Source organism: Xiphophorus hellerii, chromosome 10 (genome assembly GCF_003331165.1).
Source record: "Xiphophorus hellerii strain 12219 chromosome 10, Xiphophorus_hellerii-4.1, whole genome shotgun sequence".
NCBI classification, from domain to species: Eukaryota; Metazoa; Chordata; class Actinopteri; order Cyprinodontiformes; family Poeciliidae; genus Xiphophorus; species Xiphophorus hellerii.
The window spans coordinates 20,522,287-20,534,865 of record NC_045681.1 but is presented as its reverse complement, the minus strand read 5'-3'; the positions used below and the strand labels follow the sequence as shown (position 1 = coordinate 20,534,865).

The 12,579-nt window shown below is 39.4% G+C and overlaps 2 protein-coding genes across 3 annotated transcripts in view; one reads left to right on the top strand and one right to left on the bottom strand.

Annotated features, from left to right (window-relative positions):
• slc39a11 (solute carrier family 39, member 11) overlaps positions 1-3,101 on the top strand; it is a 143,764-nt gene extending 140,663 nt beyond the window's left edge. For both annotated transcript variants that reach the window (XM_032573656.1, XM_032573655.1), the window contains exons 8-10: positions 1,758-1,856; positions 1,937-2,095; positions 2,613-3,101. In XM_032573656.1, the coding sequence (XP_032429547.1) occupies positions 1,758-1,856; positions 1,937-2,095; positions 2,613-2,691 (337 nt within the window). In that variant the 3' untranslated portion in view covers positions 2,692-3,101. The remainder of the gene's footprint in view (positions 1-1,757; positions 1,857-1,936; positions 2,096-2,612) is intronic.
• A 1,244-nt stretch (positions 3,102-4,345) lies between these two features.
• On the bottom strand, positions 4,346-9,053 carry LOC116726774 (ankyrin repeat and SOCS box protein 12-like). Its single transcript, XM_032573659.1, has 3 exons — positions 8,962-9,053; positions 6,055-6,822; positions 4,346-5,250 (listed from the first exon to the last, which is right to left on the bottom strand). Exons 1-3 carry the CDS (start codon positions 9,005-9,007, stop codon positions 5,099-5,101), a joined length of 966 nt encoding a protein of 321 aa, XP_032429550.1. The 5' UTR covers positions 9,008-9,053; the 3' UTR covers positions 4,346-5,098.
• Positions 9,054-12,579: the final 3,526 nt, after the last annotated feature.

Below are 12,579 nucleotides of genomic sequence, written 5' to 3'. Positions count from 1 at the left end.
GTCCCCTTGCGCCCAGCTCAATGTGTCAACTATTAACTTCGCCCAGCTTTAAGCCACATCTAGAGCGTGTATGACAAGTCCCGGACCATTTGGTCTCCGCATGGGGGTTGGAGAAAAAATAAAAAATGATCTCAAATTTAGTCACTCTCACTTTTCTTCTTTTTTTTTTCTATTTACGACCAAGAATTCTCTGACAGATGCCCAGTTTCTAGATTGAATGTGTTCTAGGCAGTAAAGGACCTGCTCTAAGTTTTCAGAATAGGGGCTATATAAAGACAATGTTTTTAATCTTCATACAACCGGCTTTATGTTTATTGTATACTGAGTAATGTTGGGCAATAGGGCTGCATGATATAAGGAGAAGAATTCTGTTTGGAAACATAAAGTCAGAATCAGATTTTTATTGTCATTGTTACCTTTGAGAAAGAAACGACTCAATTAAAAATGTGCAGTCGACTCAGTGTTAGCCATGCAACACTTTGATAAGTGTGACTATATGACATGTAAATAATTTATAGTTTGCCATGTTTTGTGCAGCTCTATGAGAAAGGGCTGATATTTCCCTTTGCATGCAGCCTCCCCATCCGATCAGAAAATTGAAAATTGTTAGAACTTTAAAAATTAAAGTTCCTAGATGTTCTAAGTTTCTTGGTACACTGACCTTCACATCCCACTGTTTATACTTTTGGTTTTCCTGTTTATAATTTGCTGAGTGGCTCAGTAAGCAACTGCAGGCACTTTGTTGGAATCCTCCCAGTTTGAATATTCAGCTAAATACTTAATCGCTAAATTAAATCATGTTGTTGTTCCTGGAGAGTAAAATCCATATCATCATTACTAATATGAGGATACACATAACAGCTTTATTCAGTGCAAAATCCTGTTAAACTGGAAACTGTTTTTCCTCAAACTGTATAGCTAGTGGTGGTCCTTGGGCTGACTTTAGTTGGACTAAGAATAAATGTTGATATCAATTATTTATAAGGTCAGTACAGATGAATTAACTGCGACACAGAGCTAGAAACAACCAGAAACGGTGAGTTGTTCAAGGAAGCTGACCTTTGCCCCTTTAGAAACATCTCAAATAGGAGAGCAGGGGAGAACATTTCAAGAACTCTCAGTAGAGATGAAGAGGAAAACAGTGGACCCAGTCCTGGTCAAGTTGTGAACTGATGCAACTCAACCTGCTGGTGTAAAATATTTACAGCGTCTTGCAAAAGAATTCACATCTCCTGTACTTCTCCACAGTTTGTCCCATTTTAACAACAAACTTCATTCATTCTTCTAGAAGCAGTTTACTTCAGAAAGCAAATGGTTGCATTACTTCAATTAGAGGTGTCAGCGTAAAGGAGCTAGTTATGAATGCAACGATTTGAAAATTAGATTTGAAAGTCACGCATCATTTACCTTCTGCTTTATAATTTTGCACCACTGTGTTGGTTCATCACATAAAATTGTAATATAATATTTGGTTCAACAAAGTTCATGAGGTATGAATACTTTTTCAGGAATCTGTAACAAGGCGATCTTTCTAACTATATTCAAGTTTTTTTACCTGCAAAGTAGCCATAATGGATGTTGAGGTTGTTTCATGAGAAACTCCAAATTCTCCTACTTGGAAATCAAATTATTATTTTTTTTCACATTTTTTTCTCTCTTTTTTCCCCAAAGTAAATTAAGACATTTGACAGGATGTCACTTGATTATATTTTTTTTATCAACATTTATTTGATTATTGGTGGTTTGCTCTCCTTCAGAAATCTAGCTATCGGGATCGGGATCCAGAACTTCCCAGAAGGCTTGGCGGTGAGCCTGCCTCTGAGGGGCTCCGGGGTCTCAACCTGGACGGCCTTCTGGTAGGTAAACCTTCTTATCCGCTCTGTAAACGTTCTGGCCTACAGCAGATGCTCCATCATGACGTCACTTTCCCCACCAGGTACGGTCAGCTCAGTGGAATGGTAGAACCCATCGCCGGCCTGCTGGGCGCCGTCGCAGTCGTACTCGCAGAACCTCTGCTGCCGTACGCGTTGGCGTTTGCTGCCGGAGCGATGGTCTACGTCGTCGTGGATGACATCATTCCTGAGGCTCAAGTCAGGTTAGTGGAAAAATATGGCTAACGTTTAGAGAGAAGGCTGGAGTGCTAATGTACAATAGCGTATCAGGGCCGTTGTAGATAAAAAAGACAGGAGAACATTTCCGCCAAAGAACTCGGTGTGCAAGAAAAAAACTCCGAAGTTATGAGATTGATCTCAGAAATCTTTCAAAGAAAACAAGGAAATTTCTGAGCATCAAAAGTCAGAAATTTGCTAGAAAACAAACTGAAAAATGTTCAGGGAAAATCAAGGAAATTTCTGTTCTCCAAAATTCTGAAATTTGCAAGGAAAAAAACTGAAATCTTGGAATTAATCTCATAAATTTCCCAGGAAAACATGGAAATTTCTCAAAAGATTTCCAGAAGTCGAAATTTTTGACTTTTGGAATTCAGAAATTTCCTTGTTTTTTCTTGAAAATGTTTTAGATTAATCTCCAGATTTCTGAAATGTACTACTTTTTTTATGAGTCATTTACCTCTCTGTCCTCTGCTGTTATCTCTTGTCTCTTGGTGCTGCCAGCGGTAACGGCAGACTGGCTTCGTGGACCTCCATTCTGGGATTTGTCGTGATGATGTCACTAGATGTGGGGCTGGGCTGAGGACGCCACGGCGACCGAAAAGAAATAAACCAAGGCTCAGAGAAGCACAGCTGACCTCAGTTTTAAAGAAGGGAAACCAGTTGTTGAGTCTAATTACCACTACTTGAAGTTGAACTGTGAGCAAACTTTAACATGCAATGATTGCTGTACTTGAACTGATATGTTTTCTATGAGATTCTTACAGTTGAATAAGACTGGAAGGTTTTGTGATTCAAGTGCTGGTGAAGGTTTTGTTTGCTGATGTTTTTTCAGAAAAAAATATATTTAATATGACAGCTTAAAAACTATTCTTTTGTCTTTTTTTCAGTTGAACATGGCATTATGGGATTTAATAAGGGCACATCATACTAGTAACTTAAATGTACAGAATCTGGTGTTTCTTGTATTCTTCATATATTATAATTTATTATAAGTTGCCTCTCTCCTCTGTTGTAACACCATGGAGTAAAATGTCTCAGGTGGTTTTGCTGGGGCTTTTTGCAGGGCAGCGTAAGTCTCCTGCCATCTCCTGGTTGAACAGGGGAATCACACCTGCTTATCCATTTGGAATTTCTCAACAGGATTCGTTTTAAACAAAGGTGGTAAAAAAAAAAGAAGGAAATGTGTTTAAGAGTAGCGCTACTTTAGCATATTTTTACTCTTGTAGACGTTAAATATAATTAAGAGTTAAGAAATATTTGGCAATAAGGGCTACTCAAAGTAACCATAAGGTCGTAACATTTGATATCATTTTTTGGAAAATGGTGTAATCAGACAAAATAGATAATAGATGAGCTAATTCTAGTTTTTTTAAACCAAAAAAAAATTGTGTCATGAGCCAACGTGGGAAGGGAAGCGATACTTCAAAATACAATAGGCAATAAAATTTAGATTTTGGGTGAAGTTTAAAGATATCTAGACTACTCTAAGGTTTCCTTCGATGAAGATGCTGCCATCTAGTGGCAGGATCTTCATCCTGTAAGTACATTTAGAAGCCTTCATTCAACTCGTTAAATATTAAAAATCTGCCAACAAAACAGTTTTGTCGTTTATTTTATTGGGGATTAATATATAGCAGCGTGCGATATTCACTGAAAATCTATCAAAACAAAAAGCTTCCAAGTGGCAATAATAACAATATAAAGGAGAAACGATTAAGTTTTACTTTCCCGATACCAGAGGGCGCTGTATTTTGTTTGTTTGACTCTATAATTACTGGTGCTTTTACTTTTAATGAAAGCTCACCTTTAAGAACATTTTGAACATATTGAACATTTTCTGTATTTCTTCTCTGACTGACCTATAGATGTACTAATAGAGAGGGTCAGTATTGCATTTGAATATGAAATGAATCATTTTTGGCAACATGACTCAGTAAATGCGTTCTAAACGTTCTAAATGCGTTTTGATTTAGAAACTTATGCAGTTAAATCACAGATTTAACAACATTAAATCTGTGAAGGCATGCTACTAAGAGGATAAGTTAATTTTACGCTTACTACATATACATTTTTATGCAGCAGAGATCATCTTTGATTTTTCTTCTTTCAAATGCAGCAACATCTATTGCCATCTAGTGGCCAACTTCAGAAGTTGCAAATGTATAAAGCGACCAAGCGATTTTCTTTCAGTCATTTTTAGAATTTGTTTACAGAGGATTAGAGGCACTAAAAGAAAAAAGCCAGTAGTTTGAAGTTTATTCTAGGAATGCTGATGTAATGCATATGGACACCTGGGAGCTACCAGCTTCAATGACTTTTTTTTTTTTGTGGTTGTTGTTGTTGACATGGTTGAAGGATGTCATTTTCTGAGATTAAAGTTATAATTCAGAGATTAAAGTCTGTGGAAACATCACACTGGACTCCAGGGAACATGGATTGCGTGCTTCTCCACTCTTCCTCCAAACCCTGGAACAATGGTTTCCAGGTGAAATGCAGAATTTACTCACATCTGAAAAGAAGACTTTGAGCCACAGAGCAACAGTCCAGTTCGTTTTCTCCATAGCCAGGTAAGAAGCTTCTGTTGTCTCTGGCTCGGGAGTGACGTGACACGAGTGACGCGACGTTTGTAGTCCATGTGCGAAGCGTCTCTTGATGCGTCGACTCGAGACTCGGTCCACTCCCTGTGAAGCTCCACGAAATTCTTGAATGAATTTTCTAATTCTACATGAGCTTCTTTGTGGAACAAACTTCTGACGTAAATAACCTTTCTAATCATATTCTCATTCAGCGAGATACACCTGCACAAAACCGAGTCAGCAAATTCTAAGTAAACGCATCTTTAAGAAGTAGAAAAGATTTAATCTTCTAACTGAACATTCTGAACAGAGCAGCCCATGAAGAGACGGAAGCCGTTTTAAGACACGTTATGCAAAGACCCGCTGTTAAACTGAAATTAAGACATGATAAAATAACGCACACTTTCTTCTTTACTGAACATGGACAGGGATTGTTTTATGCTGCAGGAAGTGTTTCAGACTGGTTGGCATGTCCAGCTCGTTGATGCAGTGGATCTTGTTGATGCTTTTCAGGTGTCTTCGCACAGCAAGTCGGCACTGTGAGGTCAAGGCTTTGGGAGTTCCTGAAGATGGAAAAATGAGGGAAAAAAAGTGTTTTATTAAAGGAATCTGCCATTAGAGGATACATCTCACTGTCTGACGATGCATTGAAGAGTTATGGAGGCAAACCGAGTCCTGCTGGGATCAGGTATCCCTCGTTCAGAGAGTGTCGTCGATTTCTGATCACTTTAATTGGAGAAATGTTCCTTGATTTCAAAACTTTGGTGGAAACGATGCTTGAAATTCCACTAAAGCCAATTTGTCTGTGTGGCGGTAGACAGATTCACAAACGTTTGATTACGCACAAGGGAGCGCGCAATTCAGAGCGGACTGGTGCGTTCGGGCCACAGCAGGTCAATCATTCATAATATAAGTGCAATCGTTTAGCTATTTTTAATAACTGATGCATTACTAAAAATGTTATGCATAACTGATATACTTTTAAATATTATAATGTACATTTATATTTTATAAATATATAAATATTTGTCTCGTACATTTCTACAAGAGATAATCTTTTTTTACATTTGTTTCTTATTCCTATTTCCATTCATTTTTTGACTTTGTGTGAAGCTACGTCCTCCAGCATATCTTTGACTTGCTGCTGCTACACCTGAATTTCCCTACTATAGTACAAGAAAAATGATTCTATTCTACATACAATTTATGGGAAATTTCCTTCTACTTCAGGATGATGCACAATTCTGTGTTGATCTATCAGGTAAAATACCAATAAAATGCATTCAAGATTTCTGGCTGTGATAAAATGAAAAGGGGATATAACTACTTTGACAAAGCACTGTAACTTGGTTATATTGAGTGGATACCTCTCTCACTCAGGAGCAGCTCCACTGCTTCGTTCTGCTTCGTGGACTTCTCGATGATCAGCGTAGGGAGGTAGACATTTGCACCGAAGTCGATCAGCAGCTGGATGTACTCCACGCCGCAGCCGTACCTGAGGCACATCTCCAGCACCGTTCTGGGCGGCTTGGCTAGACTGTGGAAGGTCGCGTCCGTGCAGTTGTAATCGGGGTCAGCGCCGTGGAGGAGCAGCAGCCTAAAGCACTCCATGTGTCCGTAAACCGCAGACAGGTAGAGCGGTCCGCTGGTCACCCTGACGTAGGAGGGCCACACCAGGATCTTAGAACGAGAGTTCGCATCGGCGCCGTGAACCAGCAGCTGCCTGAGGATCTCCACGTCGCCCTCCCTGGCAGCGGTGAGGACCGGGGAGCTGTTGTTGGCCTTGCTTCCGTTGGGGTTGGCGCCAGCTCCGAGGAGGGCGAGGACACAGTCCAGGTATCTTCCGCGAACTGCGTTGAAAAGAGGCGTTTGGGCTTTGACGTCTACGGTGTCTACAAAAGCGCCGTGGGCCAGCAGAACCTGCAGGCAGCTGAGGTGGCCTTTAGACACGGCGGCATGGAGGGGAGTGCCTGCGATGCCCCATCCCCCTCTGCAGTTAATGACTTTCTTGTAAATCTCCTGGCAGAGCATGTTGTCAAGGAGTATGTCATTGTTTTGTAACACCGCCTGCCTGAGTTTGGAGATTTCGTTGCTGTATTCTTCTTCCTCAGAGGTCCTCAGCTGGTACATAGAACCTGGTGAAAAAATGTTGAAGTCAGAAAAAAAACAAAATTCCCAACTTGGAAGGACAAGGGTTGACTTGAAGGCACAGCGGATGGTAAGGCTGTCAAGAAATCTCCACTGCGACAAAGAGTGGCGTCTTTTAGCTGTCACCAAGTTTCCATAGCAACCATTTTGAGAGAAAACGCATCTTAAATTAGCCTGGCCGCTTGTTCTATGCTTGGCTTCATACAGATGATCTGAACCCTCGGCTATAGAGAAACGATTGCTTGCCGGAGGCATGTACTCTGTTGAAGTTTGAAATGACCGGATCCGATTTTACCCAATCGCCCATGTTTGACCTTGACATATGTAATGCACCAGCTACACTGTGAAGCTAAGCGAAAAGTGAATACGTTGTAAACAATCATCCCCTACTACGAAGAGAAAAGTGTTGATCCGAACAACATCTTTATTAGCAGTAAAATGTCTTAAGCATTCTTCTTGCTCCGGCTTAAATTGCTCAGTATTTGGAAGCGTGGCCATTTATGGCTTCGTTCACTTCCTCCGCCACCATTGCCAAACTACAACCCTATATAGACAAACTACAATTGTAAAACAGCAAAGTAAATCGTTCACAACTCCTCCTTCTGTTTGCTGATTGAGCCTTTTCCCTGCTAAGCAGCCAATCCAGGAGCACCATTAACTTTACTTTGTGCTGATTGGCTGAACATCTAAAAACAGAGATAAGGAAGATTGTTGTAAAACCAACATAGTTTCCACTGTGTAATGGATATTAAGGTATACTAGCTGTTTGAACAATAAAAAATACAGCTGTCAGGGTACTTAGAGGAGGTTTCATTATGGATTTTACCTATTTGAATGTCGGGGCCATTGTAATCAATTTAAATGCTTGATTTTTCCACTTTTTCTTTTTCCAATAAAATACGAATTTATTTTAGAAGCACGTCACATAACTAGCAGTGTGGATGGGCTTGTACAAACTTCACAATTACTTATTTTTAACACAAAGGCAGTTTGAAAATGTTTAACAAAGTCCATCTTACAGGCAGTTAAATTTGGCTTGAGCGTCCTTTTGAGTGTAGTTTGAGATAATTGGGTTTAATACCCCTAAATGTCGTCAAAGTCATTGCATAATTTAATCTCAGTATAAATCTAGTTGTTCTGTGAAGATGTCTACTGTTTGATAGAGAACTTTAAAAACAAACGGCATCATGGCCGACGAAGGAACACAGCAGACAGGTCGGGGAGAAAGAATTTGAGAGGTTTAAAGCAGGGTTAGGAGAAAAGACATCCCAGCTTGAATCAAGCATATAATCCTGAACACACCATTCCTCCGACAAACGGTAGCAGCAAAAATAATGCTGTGGGAATTTGTTTCTAACAACTGGGGAGAGAAGCTGGATGGAACTAGTTCAAGGACTATCCTGGAAGAAAATCTAAAAGATGCAAATGACTTAAGACTGAGCCAGATGTTGGCTCAGGGGGGCTCAAAAGAAAAGCACGCCACACTTATCAGACTTTTTTATATATATAAAAATGTGCTTTCATTTTACTTAATAATTATGCACTTCTTGGTACTCACACAAAAGCTCAATGAAATACAAGACAGCTGAAGGTTTCAACGTGACAAAAAGCGAAAACCTTACAGAGTCCATTCTGAGCAAAATTTCAGCGAAAATCTTAATCATTTTATGTGTAACACCAGAAACGCTTGTGGACCTTAAAGGTAAACGTCAGCCAATGTTTCCGTATTAATCTTGAAGATCTTCCAAATAATTCGGCATGAGAAATGCAGCACACAGTTGAATGCAAGTATTTATTTCTGGATTGCTGCTTTCATAGTTAATGAGTCCTGCCGACGGAAATATCGTAAATTACGAAATATTCGGTAAAGTTCTGGTGAGCTATATGTAACCCGAACCATATCCCATTATTTCAAGTCTTCATTAATCAAATCGATACCTCTGAAACGTCACTGATAGTCATGTGTCGCTCTGTACCGTCAAATATATGTGGTTTGTCTCACACTGTCTGCAAAAACAGCGCAATAATACTTCAACTTAAATGTAGAAAGACACAAAAACCTTAAACTGCTCTCGTCTAAAATGACTTGTTTACATCGTGAGTCTATGTATTTGTATTTATACTACCTTTGATGTGTCGCAATGTTTCCCCCTCCTTCTTCTTCTTCATCATTCCGCTTCCTTGTTATGCTCCTGCTAAGTATCTTTGCTGCCCTCTGGTGTTCATTAGTAGCTAAATTAAATTCCCCTCCATTTTCACAGTCAAGTTCTAAAAAGGAAAGTTAGATTCAAAGCAATAATCGATTAATGAAAGAATAAAATATACAAATACACACATATTTACTTTATTTACTATCTTATTATCCTCACCTCTCCTAATTTCTTGGTAGAAATAAAGCCCACTCATAGTAATTACCAACTAGATGGCTTGTTAGAAGTTGAGACGAATTCAAGTAAGACTTCAGGCCCTTATGGAGTCAGTCAAGCTTTTTTATATATAAGTCTTTGAACTGCCTTTCTGTTAAATCCGTTTTTTTTTAAAAAAAAAAAAAAACATCGTTTTGTCTCCATTCCAACAAAACTAGCATATCTAGCAGGATTCCAAACTTGAGACTTTTAGCAATGACTTTCCATGCAATAAAATGTTTTAGGAAGACTAGGGAAGTGATAGCTGCTCAGGATCATCTACATGTTTTCCTACTGGACGGGTGTTGATGATGTACCATTTCTTAAGCTACACAATATTTTCTACTCACCGTGAAAGCATGGCTAGCTCTGTTGGGTTCATGTTTTCCTACTGATTGCCAAAATTAAAACCATATGTTTTGGTCAAGGAATTAATTTTAATCTGCAGAATAGTACGGTTTCTTTGATCTTAGGCTTTCCTTCATTATGACCTCAGGATGTTGGAAACAATCAACAAACTGACACCATTTTAACATGTACAGGGGCACCAAAGGATAGTTTCCTTCCCTTTAATACTTGAACTTTATTCAAATGTCTACAGACATAGCCAGCAATCTTGTTTCATACTAAAGTATTCAGAGCTTCTTAAATCTGAATGTAGGGAAGACTAAGTTTCAGTTTTTGAGTACCTATTGCCCTCCTCCATCCTACAATCACTCATGAGCAAGACAGAAAGAGAACTACTCCACTGGGAACCCCATTCTCCGATCTACCATTTTCTAATTGAGAGCCATTGCTTCAGACTAAGAAATACTGCAATAACAGTAGAAAGTTAAGCTGTCTTGTAGATGGTTCATTTACAGTGTGGCTAGATATTAAGCAGGTGGCATGTCCAAGCTGGTCCAACCCTAATGAGAACACCTCCCAATCTCTTAAAGCTGTACATCTTCCTCTGCCACCACCTGCACGTCTGCTTGACACGAATATCACAAAATAACAAACCAAAGAAGTTACCAAAGTACTTCAAATTCATTTGTAAACATACTTAATCTCAACCTCTACACCTTAACCTCTTGATGGAGGTGTTTTATACCTTAATTTCTTTGGCTAATGTTAGCCTGTCTTGCTGCACATAAAAAATAGCAATTTGTCCAGAGGGACTGTCAGCAATAGAAGGAACACAATATGTGTCTTCAGTGTTTAGACCTCATGCACCATAAATAAAGAACACATCTGGGATTTATAGACTTTGAATTTTGTCATCCAGGTCATGATTAATACAAAGATAAGCTTAAACAACTTTTGTTCAATTGAGAACGCCATTAGGTACCAAGAGTTCTAAAGTATTAATACATATTAATAGCAGTGCAGACAAGGTTATGAACAGACCTTAATACTGTAGTACATTTGCTGTTGTGCTTCTGTGTTTCAAAGTAGCATTCAATTTCTTTGATTAATTGATAGACTAATACTTCAAAAAACAGGAAGCAAATGTCAACACTGATAGACAGGAGGGATTCTGATCTCAGGAAAGTGGAGGAGGACCCAGTGTCCTCTACAGCACCACTTTGTCTGTAAAAAAGAATATCAAGAAACTGTCAGGTTTACAGTTTAACACCATATCCTTTTACAGACAATTAACCCTACAGTACCCTCAGGTACTCTGCAGCCCTTCCCTGAGATTATACTTTCTTCTCAGGTGCTCAGCAGGTGTTACTAATCTCGTCTTTACATGTCAGGTCGCAGCTTCTTAATCCGTTCAGCTGCTGTTCAAATTCGCCACAGTGCAACACTTCAATCTACCGCCGAGACACCCAACTCTCTCTTCTCTTCACCAGCTGGTGCCAGATAATCCTAGACTCTGAACTAAAAACACTTGATGTTAGAAACACTTTTAGAGCAGTAAATAAGTTGCATTAAATGTATTTCGAAATGGTTGTTCTGCAACAGATTGCTCTACCAGAGCAGTTCATCACTTCTGCCTACCTGACCCTTAGTAGTTTTAGGTAGATTTAAACTGAGTCAAAATATCAATTTATTGTGATGATATCGAAATACGTTAATACTGAACAAGGTCAAAGAAAAGTAATTATTTTTCTGTTTCTCATATGTTGATAAACTATCGGGCATCGAGTCAAAATAAGAACCATTAATTTCCTGACTCCCAAATATTTTGTGCATAATTAAGAAGAATTAAAGATTTTTATCTTTGTAAATTTTCTTTGCAACTTATAGAGATAATTTACACGACAAAACATCTACTCGACATGTTTCAAGTAGACTCAGAAACGTGGAACTTTTCCCTTTTTTTTTATCAATGTCTTTATTCTTACATGACATTAAACTGCATTTCAGCATGAGGACATGCTGAAATGCATAACGTGCAAATGCTCATAAAGACCCATCTCCGCTTTAAAGTTAGGAAATGCTGCACCCAGTTGTTAACCTTTGTGTAAATCTGTACGTTTTTGCTAAAATTATGAATTTTGAAAGCATTTCTCCTGCATTATGCATCTTCAGGAGGTACTCCGGTGAGTCTGGGACGTGTTCCCAGCAGGACTGAAGACTAAATGCATCCCAGGATTCCCCGGTGAGAGAGTGGGCTAGACTGACCCCCTCCTCAGAGGGAGCCATCGTTCCGTCCCCGCTCTGAGTAATCGGACTTCTCTCTGTAGCTTATTGTCCTGATTGCTCATTTTGCTAAAGAAATGTGTGCTTTTCTTGAAAATTTCTCCTAAAAAAACCCCCCAGCAGATTGGAAGGGCAGAAATGTCTGTCTCTGTCAAGCTGACGTCTTACCTGAACAACAGCGGGCCAGTTTGTGCGTCACTGCTCTGTGTCAGTGTCAGACGATGGAGCAGTGAATGTTTTCGGTCACTAGAGGGCAGTACGCTGCATGCAGCACCTCACCATGTCGGAGGCCTGCAGCACAATTTAGTGTATTAACGTGAAGTAGAAGGAAAATGACAAATGGTCTTTCTTGTAGGTTAGGAATAAAAATCTGGAAAATTTTGGGGGATATTTGCTTATATTTGGTTTGACCAGAACCTTTGACCTATATGTAAAATACATGTGGTGAAAAACTGTCACTGTACATCACTCTAAAAATGGTTTCTTCTGTTCTGCTACTTTCTGCATGGGTACAAAAAGGAAATCTGCCCAGACTGAGCAGGGATTGGTCGGCTGCCCGTGATAGCATGATGGGGGACGTAGCTTTGGTTGTGGCTCAACCGGTCTGCCACACACAAACATGTCATTAGAATTTCTGTAGCCGGTCGCCTGATAATCAAGGAATTTTTTAACCATCCAACTTGTAGGGCTGTAATTCCAAGTAGTTCA